The sequence below is a fragment of the Cibotium barometz genome, chromosome 8 (genome assembly GCF_041138505.1).
Source record: "Cibotium barometz isolate CiBa-2024 chromosome 8, ASM4113850v1, whole genome shotgun sequence".
NCBI classification, from domain to species: domain Eukaryota; kingdom Viridiplantae; phylum Streptophyta; class Polypodiopsida; order Cyatheales; family Cibotiaceae; genus Cibotium; species Cibotium barometz.
The window spans coordinates 35,486,795-35,505,540 of record NC_141053.1 but is presented as its reverse complement, the minus strand read 5'-3'; the positions used below and the strand labels follow the sequence as shown (position 1 = coordinate 35,505,540).

Sequence of the window (18,746 nt, the reverse complement as noted above, 5' to 3'; positions counted from 1 at the left end):
AAATATGTTTTTAAATGACTGTTTTATGTCAAGAATGCTGGGAAAGCATTTTGATCTTATAGCATCTTTTCTCTGAAAAAGTGATAATATACCTCAATGTGTTTTATACAAGCATGAAACATTGGATTCTTGGCCAATTAAATGGAACTCATGCTGTCATTGTATATAGATACTGGCTTTTTTAAGGTTATTTCTAAGTCTATTAAGAGGAGTTGTTGCATCCATGCAACTTCACATGCTGCTTGTATTGAAGCTATGCTTTTGTCTTACTTAAGGTTATAGTAGGTTGTTTCTTTGATTTCCAAGAAAAAAACTATTCCCAATTGAGTAACACATGCCTGTGGTGATTATTCTTGTCTATATCATAAAATATATGAAGTTTAAACTCATCTTTATACTAATAGTGAAATCCATGATTCACCATGCTTTTGACATATCTTAAGATTCTCATTGCATCCATGTGAGGTTTACTTGGGCTTTGCATAAATTGTCTTACCATTACCACTCACACTGCATGAACAATATCTGGTCTTGTAATTGTGAGATAAATGAGTTTTTCCATAAGTTGACTGTACAAGGTTTCATGCTCGAGGTGCTTGTTTCCTTTTATTTTCACAAAACGAGCGAAGAATTTGCATAACTATTGTTGAAGCCAACATTTCTCAAATATTTTGAGAATCTATCAAACCATGCTCAAGGTGCTTGCTTTAATCCATATAAAAGTTTCTTCAACTTGTACACATTTGTTGGATGATGTTGATTTTCATATTTTTGAGGTTGTTTATGTAAACTTCTTCCTTCAAGTAATCATTGAGAAAGGCATTATTTATTGTAAACTCTTCCTTCATGTAATCATTGAGAAAGGCATTCTTCACATCCATTTGATGAAATATCCATCCTTGATTTTCTCCTAAAGTAATGATGGTTCTCATCATTGCCATCTTTGAAACGGGTGAGAAGGTTTCTTCATTGTCTAGTCCATAAGTTTTTTTATTGTCTAGTCCATAAGTTTGTGCATATCCTTTGGCAACAAGTTTTGCCTTAAACCTATTTACTCTTCCATACAAGTTGTATTTGATCTTATAACTCCATTTGCATCCAACAACCTTCATCTCATGTTTGTATTGTTGATCTAAGATTTGTAAATACTAAAGACCAGATTGCAAATATCTTCACCAAAGCATTGGCAAGAGAGAAGTTTGAAAAGTTTCAAAGACTACTTAGAGTTAAAGACATGAACAACACCAGTGTTAAAGAAAACAAGCTCAAGTAATGTAGAGCAAAGAAACAAGCTCAAGTAATGTAGAGTATAGAAACAAGCCCTGAGCTAATTATATTTTGATAGCAATTGTAAAATAGGAAAGCTTTAGATTTTCTGAAGCAAATTGCTTTTTCGTAAACATGTATATAAGGTAATTGATCCAAGTATAACAAACAAGTCAAGATTTGGGCTTCATCAAATACTTTTAACATCATGTGCCTTGCCCATCCCTTTCCCAAATTATAATGCAACGTCTCTCTAAAACCCTAAGCCCCAACCTCCCTTGAAGAGGAAAAAGCGAGAGACATCCTCAATTTCCTCACCCAAACCAACCATGGAGAAACCCACAACCCACACGACACTAGCACCAGCAGCCCAACCACAACTACTACCTCCAGAAGCCACAATCCCCATTCCTCAATCCACTCAGGAGGAAGATTATATCGACTCCCCAAGAAATATGTTTGAGCCATGGAACTTCTTTACATCGGATCCGCATCAAGAAGGAGAGGTTCTTGGATCCCAAGCCAAAGTTTCCCATAAAGAGAGTCACCGAGTGACCCACCATGTGTAGGTTTCCGTAACATCCGTCACCTACTCCCACGTTATCCCAACCTATACCATATCCACTTCAATTGGGACCATCCCATACCCACCTCTGTGAAACTCTCAAGGATGCCATAGATTGGTCTCTCACACAGATTATCTTCATCCCACAAGACCTCACCCATAATGACTTTTTAGCTCCCCCAAGAACTTCAAAAATTTACACTCACCGATGGGTCATGCTTCTTGGTCACGTTGAAACATCCAACCACCACATCCGAGTCCGTCAATAACATGAGCTCAAGTGCTAGTATGAACCTATCCGCAAAGAGCACAAGAAGCTTAACCACTCCCAACAACTAGTTCAAGCTACACATGAGAATAATGCCCAACTAGATGGCAAGCTCAAGAAAGACAAATAAGAAATGCATAGGCTTGAGCATCAACTCATGTTGTTTCCAACGAAGCCATCTAGGAGGAGCTAGCCCACACAAGCAGTACATGGATGCCTCCAACTACAATACCAAGAACTAGAAACTACCAAGATTGCAATAGCCCAGGACATGAAGCCCAAAAAGAGCAAGTCCTAGATGAGCTCAAGCAAGCTAAAGAAAAAGAATCCCATTCCATCCATGTAACTAATCAATTTGCAAAGGAGTGTGACACTACAAAAACCAAACAGGCAACCAAATCCCTCACTGATTTCCATGAGAGTTCAACCAAGCCATCACCAAAAAGGGATCGTTCGCGAAGCAGCCTGCGTAGTGGCGTAAGTCTGGATTCTATCATCTAGGCGGGTGATAGAATCCCCACACCTATCATCACCACTGGTGGTGGCATATCAACCCCATAATCTCATCAACCATGCCAGTGGCATAAGTCTGGATTCTATCACCTAGACAGGTCATCAATATCCGTAGCACTATAGCCACCAGAGTCACCATCCACATATGAGTGACTTGTTGACAGATCAAGAATAAAAGGTTGATCTACCTTTTCCTTCTCTTTGCATGATACATATGTACCTACATCTGTCCTCAACCTGCCTAACCTCACATTAACATTAGATCCACTATCCATTAAGCACTTGTGATTTCTTCTCTACATGTGGAGTATCACTATTACTTCTTATATTTGCATCTTCTTGCATCTCACGAGTGGTAGGGTTATAACATCTATAACCTTTCTACTCTAAAGCATAACCAATGAAGATGCATTTCTCTGCCTTTGGATCCAACTTTTTTCTCACTTCATTTGGAAACATGTATATATGTAATATACCCAAACACTTTCAAGTGAGACACATCCGGTTTTATACCAAAACACTTTCAAGTGAGACACATTTGGTTTTATCCATGTAAATTTATGTTCAAACACGTCATACCATAAACAATTGTAGTGGTGGGGGTCCTATTCATAAAGTAAATAGCAGTTGTTTGATGTTGCTTCTGCCCAAAAATATTATGACATTCTTTTCAAACATCAAAGCATGTGCCACTTCTGCAATGTGCCTATTTTTCCTTTCTACAACATTCTATTGCGGAGTGTACCTACATGTGAACTGCCTCTTGATTCCCTACTTTCTCAAGAAATCATGAACTCGTCACCAAGCTGGCATGCTTCCCATACTTTATGCATACCATCAACCTTAAAATTTGGCAAACCTATAATAATATTTTGGGCATGCATAAACTTCACCGCCATCGTTGTTGTATATTCATATGACTAATGCGCTTGTACCATATACAATATCTGCAATGACACATCCCATGCGTAAAAATGGTGACATTCACCTTAGGCATGTTCACATCCAAAGTAAACATCGTGCCTTTTTTGTTACCCTTTTTAACTAAGCAGCACTAATTTTTTAAGTCTTCTGCAAAACATCCTTGAGAATTAAACCTCACTTGCACACCTTGCTCAACCATCTGTCCAATAGAAACCAAGTTCTTTATAATATTTGAAACATGAAGTTTATCTCAAGTACTTCATTTTTTAATCTCGCATAGACAATGACACTTTACCAACATGCACAATGGAATGCGCAGTATCATCACGTGTTTTCTACATAACTAAGTTTTTCCATTTTCTACTTGTCTCTAAACCACTCACCTGACTAGTTATGTGGTTAGAGACGCCAAAATTTCACATACCAAATATCTCTTAATCCTAACACATCTCTTATGTTATGGAATTGATCATATGCTGCATCACAAATAGTTGCTCACTTTTGTCATCACCACTCTACTTACTTGATCTATAACTTTTCACTTTTGATATCATTCTGCATTTTATAGCAGTCCTTTACCATGTGCTTTTTTTTACCACAGTAATAGCATTGTATACTATTTGTATTTTGATTTCTTTGCCAACCACATCAGTCTCTCTAGCTCCCCCTGCCTCTACAGTGGCCTCTTCTACCTATTTGTACCCTTGTCTCTAGAGTGGCCTCTTCCACTTATTTGTACATTTGATTTCTATTGTTGTTGTTGCCCATGATTTCTATTTCCAAAATGGCCTCTAGATGATAATCTCCCTTTGCCTCTACCTGTATCTGAGTAGAAGACGTGCTCATTAAAATTTCTAGAGAATAAACCCCCCCAATATTCATCTCCTCCATGGATGAGAAGAGCAATCAGTTCTTAAAAATCATGAAAGTTCTCTGGAACTCCAATGGAGGTTTGAAACTAGCTATATTTCTTGCCAAGACCATTCAAGGTCACTGAAACCATATCATCGTCATCTACTAGTGATCTAATAGAAGCGAGAATATTTGTAAGTCCTTTAACCTTCACCGAGTAATCATTTATACTCAGTTTTCTCTAGTCACATTATGTAGCTCCTACTTTAGCTATCTTTCAAGCTTGGGTGTTTGTGATGTACATCTTTATTACCAAACTGTCCCAAGCCTCCTTACACATTTATCTTATATATGAACAATCATAGAATCTGTCACACTGATAGACAACCAGTACATCATCTTTCTAGCTCGTTCATGCCATGTTTTATATGCCTGCACTTGCTACGGGATGGGATTTTCTTCACCAGTCTCTAGGTCCTTTTCATCACCTCTGCGTGATGAACTCCCAATCTCCTTTTCCCATAAGAAAATTGATTCATCTTGAACTTCCATACATGGAAGTTATTCTTGTCTAGCTTTTCACTCACAATCTAAGATAGACTGTCATCACAAACATCATTACCTGCCAGCAGCAAGTTACCAAATGATAGTTTCCAACTTATACACTTAAAGTAAACCTACAATCTCCAACATTGTAGTATTGTAACCTTGCTATACAGCAACTATATGTAAACCAGCTATATACACATACATTTACCAACACTTGTAACACTTAGATTCTCTGCAAACTTTCTTACAACCAAGTCTTTGCTCAACAACTCTGCACCGTACCAAAAATTAGACATATACGGTCAAAATTGACACTTTCATAGTGCTTGGCAAAAATCTTGCAAAGCCAAAATGGGATCCAAAATGCCCTCAAATCGCACCAAAACGCGCAAAAACATAGTTAACGTAATTAACTACACACAATATGGTCTTCTTCTTTAACCCACACGAGAATGCCTCAATTTGAGACAATGACTTCTCTATCTACCTGTAACTCTCATAGCTATCAAAGGTATTGCTCCAAAATCAAACAGAGAAAGAGATGAAAATACCCTTACCCATGTACCGCTTCCTTGCTTACCTTGTTCTCGTCTCTTATTTGCCTCCTTAGCTCTTACACGAATCGGAGCTCTGGTACCATAAAGAGAGTGCGGGGGAGAGGGAGAGCTTGAGTTCCTTGCAAGCAAACACACATACACAAAAAAAAGATAGATAGTTAAATTTTCTTCTATCTTCTTCTCTTCTCTACAACCATAAACATAAAGAGATAAGAGTAGATACTATAAGATAAAGTACTCTCGTACTATAACTTACAATGGTCTCTTCATAGTGTGAACTTGATTATATAAGCTAGCACTATAACTATGCCATACTCTAATTATCTAAATGTGGCTATCACACAGCCTATCATCCATTGGCAGTATATCAATGATAATCTCACCAATCATGCAATGGCATGTGCAGTTGCTATCACCCAGGCAAGTCATCAATGTCCACAACACTAGTTGAGCTCAATATCTCAACAGTAAGTTCTATACTCTTTACCAAGATTCCTTGACCTCACGACACCACCTAGCCTCAACTTCCCCATCCATGAAAATTTACTTCACTCAACCATGCTAGCCATGAAGACCCTCATTCGCTGAGCAATAAATTCCACCCACCACCAACTTTCACATGCCCAATAACCAATACAACCCATTGGGCATCCTCTGACTACGTATATCACATAGTATATACTTACCTCGGGCACCGGAGATGCCACCATTCATACTATCCATGTGGCTTACTCCTAAGATATCTCGATCGGTGACGAGGCATATGAGGCCTATTTCTTTTTCCAAAGCCACAAGCTTGCAGATGATGAGGATGACCTTGAACATTCCTCAAAAGGAAAACAAGGCGGACACACCAACCTTTTACACAAAAAGTGTCAAGCTATTGAGGCACTCTTTTGATAGCTTGGGTGCCAAAGCAAATACCAAAGAGCCAAACCAAACCCCAGTCGTTTCGTGAGTGATCCCGAAGCCACCCCACCCACCGTTCCAACATGCCCAACCACTCATAACCCTCCCGTCAATCCATGTGCATCATCCTCTATGGCACGAGAGTACCTACTTCCTCCATAATTCATCTCTCGAGCCAATTCCATATCCACAAGTCCCCTATCATCAAATCATTCCATGAGGGGCTAAACCACCACCACCACCACCAACTACTCAGGAAGAAGCCAGTGAAGACAATGGGAAGGACCCCAAGGTGTCCTTGCCTATCCATGAACAGCAACTCACATATCCGCCCAATGTATGGGATCTCACATTCCAAGGATCCTTCCATAACCATCTTGATACACCCTCCAACATGGCCAAAATCCCGTCTGGTGGAATCAACACATGGATCACCTACTTTCCCAGTTAAAGATTGACCACCCGCACGACACACCAAAGGAGGCTGGAATTTTGTTGATCCCAAGGATTACCTAGCTACAAGTCACATAGGAGTCCAACCCGATTTGGCACACGCCCTATCTCCTCAGCTACCACCAAATGTGGCAAGTATACATGCCACACGCAAAGAAGTCCACATCAACCCCAGGTACATGCCAATCAAAAGAAGATGGTCCTAGCACAAGTTGTTGTGCATGGAAGAGAAAGAACCCATCTACAACTTCCCAAACATTGATGGCCCCACACCACTCACCACCACAGAGATGCAGCTCCAAATAAAGAACTTTAATCACCTCTACTATGCCAAAGTCCCCATGATATAGTAGCCACATGCCGGTTCTTTTAGCTCATCATCCTCATCCTAAAGGAGGTGCCCGAGAACCAATGGACAAGCAAATAGCGGCCGATATTCGACCTCATTGAAGGTCCCAACTTCCGCCAACAAATAGATCTTTACGGCATGACCAAATACTTCGTGAGACTACGAGGTGGTCACACTCGAAGACATGCCAGATACTGGGTTGTGGAAACCCTTTCATATCGTGCCGATTCGGTCGTTGGCTTTCTCACAAGCCCTTCATCATGTCCTACGAGACTGGAGGTAACTTTGGAGCCAATGCGGGTGGTAAGTCTCACCCTATGCTGGCCCTGTCTACTACTTTTCATATTCTTCATGAGCCCAATGTCAATATAAAACCCTCGTCTTGGGGTGCCACACACCCAAGATGCATCAAAGGAGAGTCAAAGGAATTAAAAATAAGAGTCAAACAGAGCAGTGGATTGGAGTTTTCACTAGAAGGAGCTTCTACATGGACACACCTTTAGTCCCCTGCCCATGCAAAACACCTGCAATATACACATTGACTCTGCATTCAATAGACACATCTAGCAAGCATAGACACCACTATCTCGAACACCTGAATTAAGCCTCACCGACCGTCCAAGTGCATTTCTGGATGGGGGGGAACATGGCAGGTGCAAGCCTAGCCTATGGTAACACCCATCCCCCTTCACCCACACCAACTCTTGACCCACACTCTCGCTATCCTCAGTCCTCACAATGCCAAATCTCTTGAGCCACAGAGGCCGCCTAGCTCCATTGCATTTAAGGGCAAAGTATGTTGTCATACATCAACAATTTAGCGATCTTGACTGTCTAAGAAAAGGGATGTCCAGTGAATGTCAACGATGGTAGCAAAGAAAGACGAAGAAATGCAAGGCACACAATCACATGCATATTTCACTATACGCATCACATTTTTTTTCGCATCTCGCATTTCACGACACACACGAACACATGCACTTGCAACAACCACCTCATTGCCGACAACCCTACGTATACATTTCTGAATGGGGGAACCATGGTAGGCACAAAGGCCCATGGTACGACCCATTGACCTTGTAGGTCCCTCTAAAGCGCTTCAATGCATGCAGCCTCTACTTCGACTTTATTTCCACACATCTAACCTGGCAGGAGCCAACATATTAGCCACGAAGCAACCCACTCTCTAAGCATCACACTATGAGATTGGAGCATAATATCATGTCACACCAAGAAGGTCTGGACTGCCCTCTACCCCGTGAAAATCATTCCATGGTGTTCCTGGTGCTCATTCCACCACTTACAGGACACGGGCCAGCCAATTTTACCAACTGCCTGAACTTGAAGGGCCCAAGCTATGGCCTTACATTACATTGTTAGAGCAATGGTGAATCCTGAGGTCTTGTGAAGCCTTAAATGTCCCTATCCTTGGCCCAGACCTCCTCAACCGCACTAACGGCCCTCCGAGGGATCCTCTTTAATCTGTTTATACTTGTATACTCCATGGAGCATTTGTAGATAGCAAGTCTTTAAATCCTTGAAGTCTCTTGTAGCCCTAAATGTCCCTATCCTTGGCCCAGACCACCTCATCCTCGCTAATGACCCTCTAGGGGATAACACATCCTCTTTAATCCGCATGAGTGGCAAATCATGGTGAGGGCATAATTGATGACCCAGTCCACCCTGGTGAACCCACATTCCATCCTCCATCCTCCAAATGATGTTCTCTGCTCATATTTTCATGTCATTGATGCAGTGCATGCAAACAAAGGCGAACAAGAAAAAGTTCTGAGGCCCTACACGCAGCAAAACCCAGCTCTCTAAAAAGTCAGCAGTTAATTCCCACAGTGTGCACACAAACATTTAAAAGCAGCATGGAACTGAACCTAGTTAAAAAGAACAGACATGGCAACATAGTACATCTTGAGAGGATAGTTACAAGCAGACCTGCTAGTAGACACAAGACAGGCCAAAGAACATCTAATGCGCCACATGTTCTGATAACGCTGACAAGGTGGGGGATAATAAGCTCATCTAATGTACAGAAAGGAATGTTGGAGCATCAGGACAGCCACCCACTTGAACAGCCATTCACCCAAATCCCACTACCTGAAAGAATTGATAGAATCCTGCTTTAGCAAGCCCATGCTAGCTCTACTGATCAGCTTTTCGGCTCCTAGTTTGCCACAAAAGCATGTCAACAAGCACCTTGAACCTTACACTTCACCTTTTCATGCATATTTACTAGTACAACAGAATCAGAATCACAGGACGACCTCCACTGAACTCAAGAAGGCTTCTCCAACCTCCTCTGATTGCATACTCAGCCCATTCACCCAAGGCAAATGACTGTTTCTGGATTATCTGTCCGCCTTCCAGCTAAAGATCGGTATGCTAAAAACTGTGCTGGTTGCTCCATACGTTCAGGCTCTTCTACTGCTGGTATGTATTCCACATTCCAACATGCATTTTTCATGGATAATAGATCATGCCCAGTATCCGTCGACTTATAACCCTGCACCCAAACATACTTCAAGGACTCCATCTTCAAAACCGATGCTGCAATACCTGCCTCAGTAAAAACACAGTCTCTGATTTCAAGCCTCTCAAGGTTATGGCATCCATCTGCAAAGAGGCTGATTCCCATATCAGTCTCACCTAACAATCCGAATAGTGCCCACCTTAAGTTTTGTCCATAGATTCCTATATCCTTCATTCCCCTGTCACTCAGGAAACCTGCCCTTAAATACAGTGCAAAGCGGTGTATATAGTGGCATTTTTGCATCAAGGTCTTCACCCCTTCGTCAAGAGGGAAGTCTGAGATATAGTTTTCTTCATCTAACAGCACTAGCCGAAAATCCTTCAAATTCGGGCAGTTTGATGCAATTGTCACCAGTGCAGCATTGTTTATGTCTGAGACATAAGCTGCTATGTATTCAAGGTCATGGCAGCTTAGTGCTACTGATATTAGTCCCTTTTGGGTGACGAATCCCTGCTGTACATCTCTGTCTCCACGCTCCACACGAAGCCTACGAAGATTCTTACAATTGTTGGCAATGACCTCAAGGCCTTCATCACCAATTGCATTAAACACCTGCTAAAAACAAGTACATTACACACTTTCATGTAATATAATATCAAAAGTTTTAAAAATTAGCAACACTTGATTAATAGGGTTTAGCTAGGGTCAAGGAGAGAATAGAGAGCCCACAAGCTGAACCAGGTTCCTAAGCCCTGAATTTCATTACACTAGAAAACCCCTAATTACACGATTACTGTACACATATATCTCTGCATGCCATGGAACCCTGAATTCATTCAGCAGTTCAAAACCCTCATACACAATTACTGTATTCACCTGTACAGTAGGAGAAAATCCCCCAAACCCTTATTCACCCACAATCTAAACAGCAGGAAAAATCCCCTTCACTAATGTGCCCATCACCTTCCAAAAACAGATACGAACAGGGTGGCGACCCTTCAGCTTCCAGGACTTCCAACATAAATTGGCCACCCAATCTTACAACCATTAAAATAATCACCCAACCACACACACGATCCCAGCCCCCAAAAGAAAAAGGCCATGACAAAAAATGCCCAAAGTTCCTCAGACACTGGATTTGACCAATCCATAGTCACCAGAAACGATAAGCGGGAACGGAAACGTTCGAGGAATGGAAACGGCGAAACGAGTTTTTAGGGGTGGAAACGGCCCTTTCCTATGGCAATATCACTTGGCAAACGAGAAACGGCCATGTAAACGGATGGGGTCCTGGAAGGGAGAAACACGTTTCTAGGGACTGAAACGGCCGTTTCATGTGACTATGGACCAACCACCTCCATTAAGACCAACAATCAAGAAAAATGTAACATTATGTTCCAACTACAAACAAGAAAATGAGCAGACAAGCAAACAGAACGACAGACTGAGGAAGACAGAAGTACACGAGAAATGGCCATGGAAACGGATGGGGTCCTGAAACGGAGAAAAGCATTTCTAGGGACTGAAACGGCCGTTTCATGTGACTATGGACCAACCACCTCCATTAAGACCAACAATCAAGAAAAATGCGACATTAAGTTCCAACTACAAACAAGAAGATGAGCAGACAAGCAAACAGAACGACAGACAGAGGAAGTAGACAGAGAACCATGATGATGTTTTCCAGGTCATCAATGTGACCAGGTCATGCTGATGACATCAATGTGATTCAAGGGAGACAATCAATGTAGTGCAGAGTGCTGTTTACTGCATAAAAGAATACTTATTAGCATGTGTGAAGGCGAAACCCTAAACAGGCGAAACACATGCCATCCCAAAGTTCCCCAGACACTGTATTTGACCAATCACAATACAATCAAGAAAAATGTAACAGTATGTTCCAACTACAAACAAGAAGATCAGCAGACAAGCAAACAGAACCACAGACCGCGGAACCACGATGATGTTTTACAGGTCATGCTGATGGCATCAATGTGATTCAAGGGACACAATCAATGTAGTGCAGAGTGCTGTTTAATGCATAAAAGAATACTTATTAACATGTGTGAAGACGAAACCCTAAACAGGTAAATTACATGCCATCCCAAAGCTCCCCAGACACTGTATTTGACCAATCACCTCCATTAAGAACAGTATGTTCCAACTACAAACAAGAAGATGAGCATAAAAGTAAACAGAACCACAGAACCACAGACCCAGGAAGACAGAAGTAGACAGAGAACCACCATGATGTTTTCCAGGTCATGCTGATGACATCAATGTGATTCAAGGGACACAACCAATGTAGTGCAGAGTGCTGTTTACTACTGCATAAAAGAATACTTATTAGCATGTGTGAAGGCCAAAACCTAAACAGACAAAACACATGCCATGCCAATCTCAAATAAAACAATTCGGTCACTCTAGCAGAAACATGTGCCAAGCCACACAAATACAAGCCCGCACTGCGAGAACACACAAGCACTCACACACAATACACACATGCACACGCACACACAAGAATGATTTATTAACATCAGCAGAAGACCAAACATTAACAGACAAAATACACGCCACTCTCAAATGAAAGATGTGCCGATTGTTTCAGGTTATATCACAAGTGCATATTTCTATATTAAGTCCCCCCACCCTACCCAATGTGCCGCCAGAACAAAGAGGTACAAAATTACTTCTAAGACCTGGCATGATCAAGCAAGGCTAACAAGTACAGTCAAAAGAACCATATAGAACAAGTGAAAAAATAATTCTAGCTACAAACGAAATGCTAAGCACACCATATCATTTAACTTGGACAGCAAGTACACTACCTCCAAAGCCTCAAGGTTGGAGCAGCGGCCAAGAAGCTGGCAGTGGCCAGCCACGCTCAGAAATGCACACTGTAGGTCAATCTTCTTCAATCCTGATGCTATTGGTTGTATTAGTGTGTTCACCATTAAATCTCCCTCATCAGCACCCGCATAATATAGGCCGACCAAGGATGTTAAACCAGTAGGCAAACTAACTACTGTGTTTTGATGCTGATTCACCCCATTATTAGAGCCTACAGAGAACCCACCTAATTCTTGCAAGGCTGTTGTTCTGCTTAGAAGTCCCGTTAAGTTTTCTAGTTCCAACTCATTTAGTTTCAGAGAACTTAGAGATTTGCAGTTCACTGCTAATGTTATGAGGTCCACCATGCTGATGTTGTGCAGCTCTGTTCCATAGAAATTGAGCACTTCCAAGGAGGAGTTGTGAAGAGCAAGTTCATGTAACCACTTTCCCCCTTCGTCTTCAATAGAGCTCTCGTCCAGAAAAAGAACTCTTAAGGATCTGGAAATGCAGATCAAAGAATATGTAAGATGACAACCTTGGATAAATTTACTGCTGTATGACTTTACAAGCAGTCCTAGTTCATATCAGAGAAACAACCAGCGAATTTGACCATACTAGAGTTCTTTGAAATGTCATAACAAAACCATTTCACAAGTGAAGGAAAACTGTAAGGCAAACACAGCATTTGGAAATCTAAGCAAATTCTCAAACACATAAGACCTTAAGACAGTTACAAAAGGTTCCTTGATGCAAACGAGTTGATTAAACACAAGCAGTACACCATGATGGGGATGGTTATTGAAGTAGAGTTGAGACAGAAGAAAACACAGCTGGCTGAATAGGGATGCACCACCGGTGAGACCACATAGACACTGTCCATGTCATTATGGAACTGCAATGTCTAACTGTGGTCTGCACAAAAGAATTTCATTGCCTTCTACACAGGGAGTCTGCCCACTCCACTATAAATATATCTCACTGATGTGTATGTTACTGGACGCGCATGCACCTAGCATACATGTCTCTTCTCTATAGACCGAGTTCCAAGAGTAACCCTGTACAATATCCACATTCTCCTGACAAACACATATCTTCTCTATAGACTGAGCTCCAAAAGTAGCCCTGTACTCAAGGGGCATCTCCAAGCTGGAACCATGAACCCCATATCATGCCTTGTGTAAGGACCAAGAAAATATTCCTTACTCAAGGGGCATCTCCAAGCTGGGATGGCATCCTTGTGTATTGGTAGGAGACTTCGAAGCATGCTCTCAGAGAAACAGGCAGAGAGACTCAACTTTCAATTGATTCTTCCTAGGATGATGTCATATGAGACAGACACATGCAGAGCCACATAGGAAATAGTTAATTGAGAACTGAGATGGGTTCAACTCATTTAGTGGAATGACATGCTAGTCCACATCTTTAGGCTCCACCTGCTATCCCGATGGAAAATATAGAAACAACATTGTGGATTACCTTACTTGGTCCCCCCCTCCTTGATTACTGAGATCATAACAGGGGCCAATCACTATTGTCACAATCCTCCAAAGAGCTGTGACATGCGGAAGGATCTCCAGGATGTTGTCTTGGAAGTATCCATGATGGACTCATTCATGGAAGGTTGGTAACCCTGGTGAGTGAGTATGTAAACTCGTGGAAGGGTGGAAACCCTGGTGAGTTATGTGAACTCATGGAAGGGTTACCGTGTAAACCTGGTGAGTATGTGATCTCATGGAAGGATGGTAACCCTGGTGAATTACCTGAACTCATGCAAGCCGCTTGTGAGAGAGAGAGAGAGAGAGAGCTCTTAAGGCTTAAGGTTTAAGAGCAAGCTTGCGGGTTGAGAGAGAGAGAGAGAGAGAGAGAGAGAGCTTGCTGCTTAAGCCTTGTAGGCGGCTGCCCGAGAGAGAGAGAGAGAGAGAGAGAGAGAAGAAAGTTGTATTAACGTCTTCAAAAGGCCAAAATGACCTATGAGACCAAAAGGTTACATCATATCCATGAGGTACATAATCTTGGATACAAAATAGTAATAAAGAAAGATAACAAAAATTTAGAACTTTAAAATTTGATCTAGGTACATGAGCAGAGAGCTCTCATATCACCCTAATACATCCCTCATGGGCCGCTGTGACATGGTGCTCAAGGTGGTAAAACTGAGCTGGCGCGAGAAGGTCCTGCGATGATGGGAGATGATGGCCCGGATCTTCCTGTGGTGGCGTGGCCGTGGGCCAGGGCCATGGGGTCTGGGGCGTCGAGCTCTGCATAACTCAGTGGCTCTGTCGAGTGTCACACCTCTCGGCCGAGCTCCTACACTAGTGTAGGAGCTCGGCCGAGAGGTGTGACACTCGACAGAGCCATTGAGTTACATCATAACCATGAGGTACATAATCCTGGGTACAAAATAGTAATAAAGAAAGATAACAAAAATCTAGAACTTTAAAATCTAATCTAGGTACATGAGCAGAGAGCTCTCATATCACCCTAATACATCCCTCATGGGCCACTGTGACATGGTGCTCAAGGTGGTAAAACTGAGTTGGCGCGAGAAGGTCCTGCGATGATGGAGATGATGGCCCGGATCTTCCTGTGGTGGCGTGGCCGTGGGCCAGGGCCATGGGGTCTAAGGCGTCCAGCTCTGCATAACTCACTGGCTCTGTCGAGTGTCACACCTTTCGGCCGAGCTCCTACACTAGCCTGTGGTCTGGGTATGATTGGTGGATCAGCCCTCGGAGTGCTGGTATGGAAGAAGTCAATGAGAGCTCTCTATGCTGGTCCTCGAGCAAGTACAGCTGATCTGGATCTCACTAAGGACTCCCTGTGTCTACGGAGCTCTAGAAGAAAAAGTCCCAGGCATCTCTGATCTGGGAAGTCCATGATCCTGGAAAGTGGTCTGAACCCAGCTCGGAAGAGGCAGTGGAACCTCCCCCGAATCTCATAGTACAAGGGGCATCAGCATATGTAATGGTCCTCTGTCTCGGGCTCTATGTGATAGAGCTGTCATATCATGTCCTTTGGTGCAGCCGCCCTAGGCCCATATCTGGCAGTCTCCACTCTCAGCTGGTGGGACGAGGTGCAGATCTGGCCGATCGCACATCTCACCCCAAAGGATAGGTGTATGTCCATGTAGCGTGGATGGATGATGAACCCATCCTCTGTCAGGCATAGGAGGTGATCTCTGTAGAAGGCCATCTTTGTCCCCAGTGGACGACTAGATGAACTCCATGTCCTTTGAGTATCCAGTCTAACAATGTCCTTCCTGATAACCCTGTTCCGCTCTGTGTGGCTGAGAGCAAATGACAGGGCCTCTATGCTGTACTGGAAGGGGGTGAGTGCCTCCATCTGCATATATCATGCATGCCAAACCAAGTTCCTACCTATGCATACCAGCACTCTGTATCTCCCTCAAGTGTCAACTGTCTCGAGGACTCCAGGGCTAGCCGGGGGTATCTATCAAGTGGAAGCTCCCATGGCCTATGCCAGTATGTCACTGTTTGGAACAAAGCCTCTGTCACTATCAGTGCAGCCCCCATCTCTGCCCGCACACTCTCATGTGGCACTGATGGTTTACTCCTAATCATGCGTGAGATCATCGCCACTAGGGGCCTCTCCATCGGCTTCCACCCATCATATACCTCCTCTGTATCTGTCTCAGCCGGCTCTCTCCTCTATCTCCTCCTATGGTATAAGCTAGGACCCCAGATGGGGGCACCATACAGTAGTGCAGGTGTAACTAGGGTATCAAATAGCCAAAGCTTCGTCCTCAGCTCTCCTGAAACTGTATCTGTGAGCATTGCCTCTCTAGCGAGCCGAGGGCTGCATATCCCCTCATCAATCTAGCGTCAGCCACCTTCCGCATCGAGAACTGAGGTCCAGCAAAAGTGAACCCAAGGTATACATACAAGGTAACATACTCCACAGGAGAGAGAGAGAGAGAGAGAGAGAGAGCTTAAGCCTTAAAGGCTGCTGGCCACACTGCACAGTCCCCACGACAGGCCACAGTCCACGCCCACGGGTAGTGCCAACGGCAAAAAACGGACGCAACCAGCAACCGGAGAAAACGGACAAAGGCAACGGCTAAAAACGGCAAAAAAAACCAGCACAAAAAAAAAACGACCTAGCGTTCCGACGCCCCGTTCCAAACCTGTCCCCGACAAGCAAATCCCATTCCGTTGTTCCCAAGACGCCGTCCCTTGGTGACAACGATGCACGGAACGTTTCCCCCGGTACTATTAGAGTCTCAACAAGTACAGCAGGTACAATGTCACATGCACGCCCGTACCATGGCTAATCTTCAGCATAAACTGGCTTAATCCCTAATTAGTGCAGCAGTAGGATAAGCATCCTCATTAACATCAGTAGCAGAACCATCATCTTCATCAGCATTATTAGAAGAACCATTATCATCAGCATGGTCATCAACATGATCATCATCATCAGGAGCATCAAATCATAGTCGGCAGCATATGGACTATCAGTTGGCCAACTTCAGAAAGTCATTATAACCAGTCGGCCAGCATCAGATGGCCATCAGTACCAGTCGGCCAGCACTGAGGAGAATCCAACATCTATTGCCACCATTTTATGTTAGTTTTAACATTTTGGGACCACTCAGCTGGCCGACTGCTATCCCAACATATATAAACACAACTCATAATTCAGCAGGGGATAGTTCATTAGTTCATCATTCCATCATCTAGCCTCTAGTAGAATATATGTAGAAGTAGCCCAGGTCAACCCCTATGGGGCTGACCACAGGCCTACATCATGTACAAGCAATAAGCAACCTTTTGTACCGCAGTAATACAAGAAAACCTGAACACTAATCTCTCGCTTCTTCTCTCCCCTCTCTGTCTTAATCATAAGTTAATTAGCATCAATGTTCTTAAGTATGCTTAGGGCTGTGGATCAATACAACAAGGCTTCCGCACATGCAACATATAGCAAGTACTGTTAGGATCTCAACAGGTACAGCTGATACCCACAGCAGCAGGTACTGTTAGGGTTTTAAAAAGAACAAAAGGTACACAAAAGAAAAAGGAAAGTGAGCCAGGAGAGTTGGACGCCAACTTCTAGGAGAAGGGAAAGTGCAAAGAGGTCGAGAAGGTTGGCCACACTTTTGACCTTCGGCCCCGGACACTGAGCCGATGGCCGGTGGGGCCAATGCCCAGCTTTAATACATGTGAACTGCTAAGGTTATAAAACCTTTGCAATAATAAACAAGGATTAAATAAATACTTACCATTTGTTCACATGTCACAAACCGTGTCAGAATATAAGACATTCACACGGCTCACGGGTGGGCCGCGGACGTCCCCTGCCCATGAACTAGACACGTCATAACATACATTCACACGAAAACAAGTCACGCAAAAACAATTTCAAACTGACAGAGATGCATGCATATGCATTATACAATGGAAATATCTCCTGTTCCTGTAACCTGTAAATAGCAAGTCTTTCCGAGCACGGAACTGGCTCAATGGGAAGCCTAAACTGGGATCCTTGACAATGGGTTCCATGTCCTGGCCACATTATGGGTGACACGAGGCTGGGCCTCCCATAGGTGACAAAAGTCCTGACCTCGGTACAGGCAACACGAAGCTCCCTGGTATACCGTACCTTGGCACGTTGGACGACCAAATGGTGACAGCATCCTGCTCTTTAGTTTACGGCTAATTATATGTGTAGCCTTACATGCCTTTTACCTTCTCTATCTTCTCCCACCATGGCCCAATCAAATGTCAACACTACGCACAGAAGGTATATGCTTGCCCTGAAAGAGTGCACAGAGCGAAAGCAAATAAGCACTAGAGTGTGCTGACTAGAGAGTGCAACAAAGAAAGAGATATGGAGCAACTATGCTGAATATACTGAAGTGATACAGTCCCAAGCAAGAGACAAAAATAGTCTCATAAGTGAGGGAGCAAAAGAAAGACTAGGCCAGATGGAAAAGTGAGAGGCCAGCCCACCTATTTATAGGTAGGAAGGGTTCGCCGATTGGACATGCTACTACTGGCTGACTGGACATGATAAAGCTAGCCGACTAGGAAAATACATCCAGGCTAGGAAAAATCCCAGAAAAATATGTAAATAAGGGGTGCCCAGCTCACAACCAAGGGCCATGCAAAAGGACACCAAAGGACACCAAACATGGGCAAAAATTGGGGATGAATGTGCTAACACCCCCTCTCAACACCAGATGCTAAACAAACTCTGAGAAGCCGAAG

The 18,746-nt window shown here is 43.2% G+C and overlaps 1 protein-coding gene across 1 annotated transcript in view; it reads right to left on the bottom strand.

Moving 5' to 3' along the window:
• Window positions 1-9,067: 9,067 nt before the first annotated feature.
• The window catches only part of LOC147636198 (coronatine-insensitive protein homolog 1b-like), a 29,120-nt gene continuing 19,441 nt past the window's right edge, over window positions 9,068-18,746 (bottom strand). The window contains exons 2-3 of the mRNA XM_086801627.1: window positions 12,516-13,017; window positions 9,068-10,299 (exon numbers count right to left, since the gene is read on the bottom strand). Coding sequence (XP_086657753.1) covers window positions 9,538-10,299; window positions 12,516-13,017 — 1,264 coding nt within the window. The 3' untranslated portion in view covers window positions 9,068-9,537. The remainder of the gene's footprint in view (window positions 10,300-12,515; window positions 13,018-18,746) is intronic.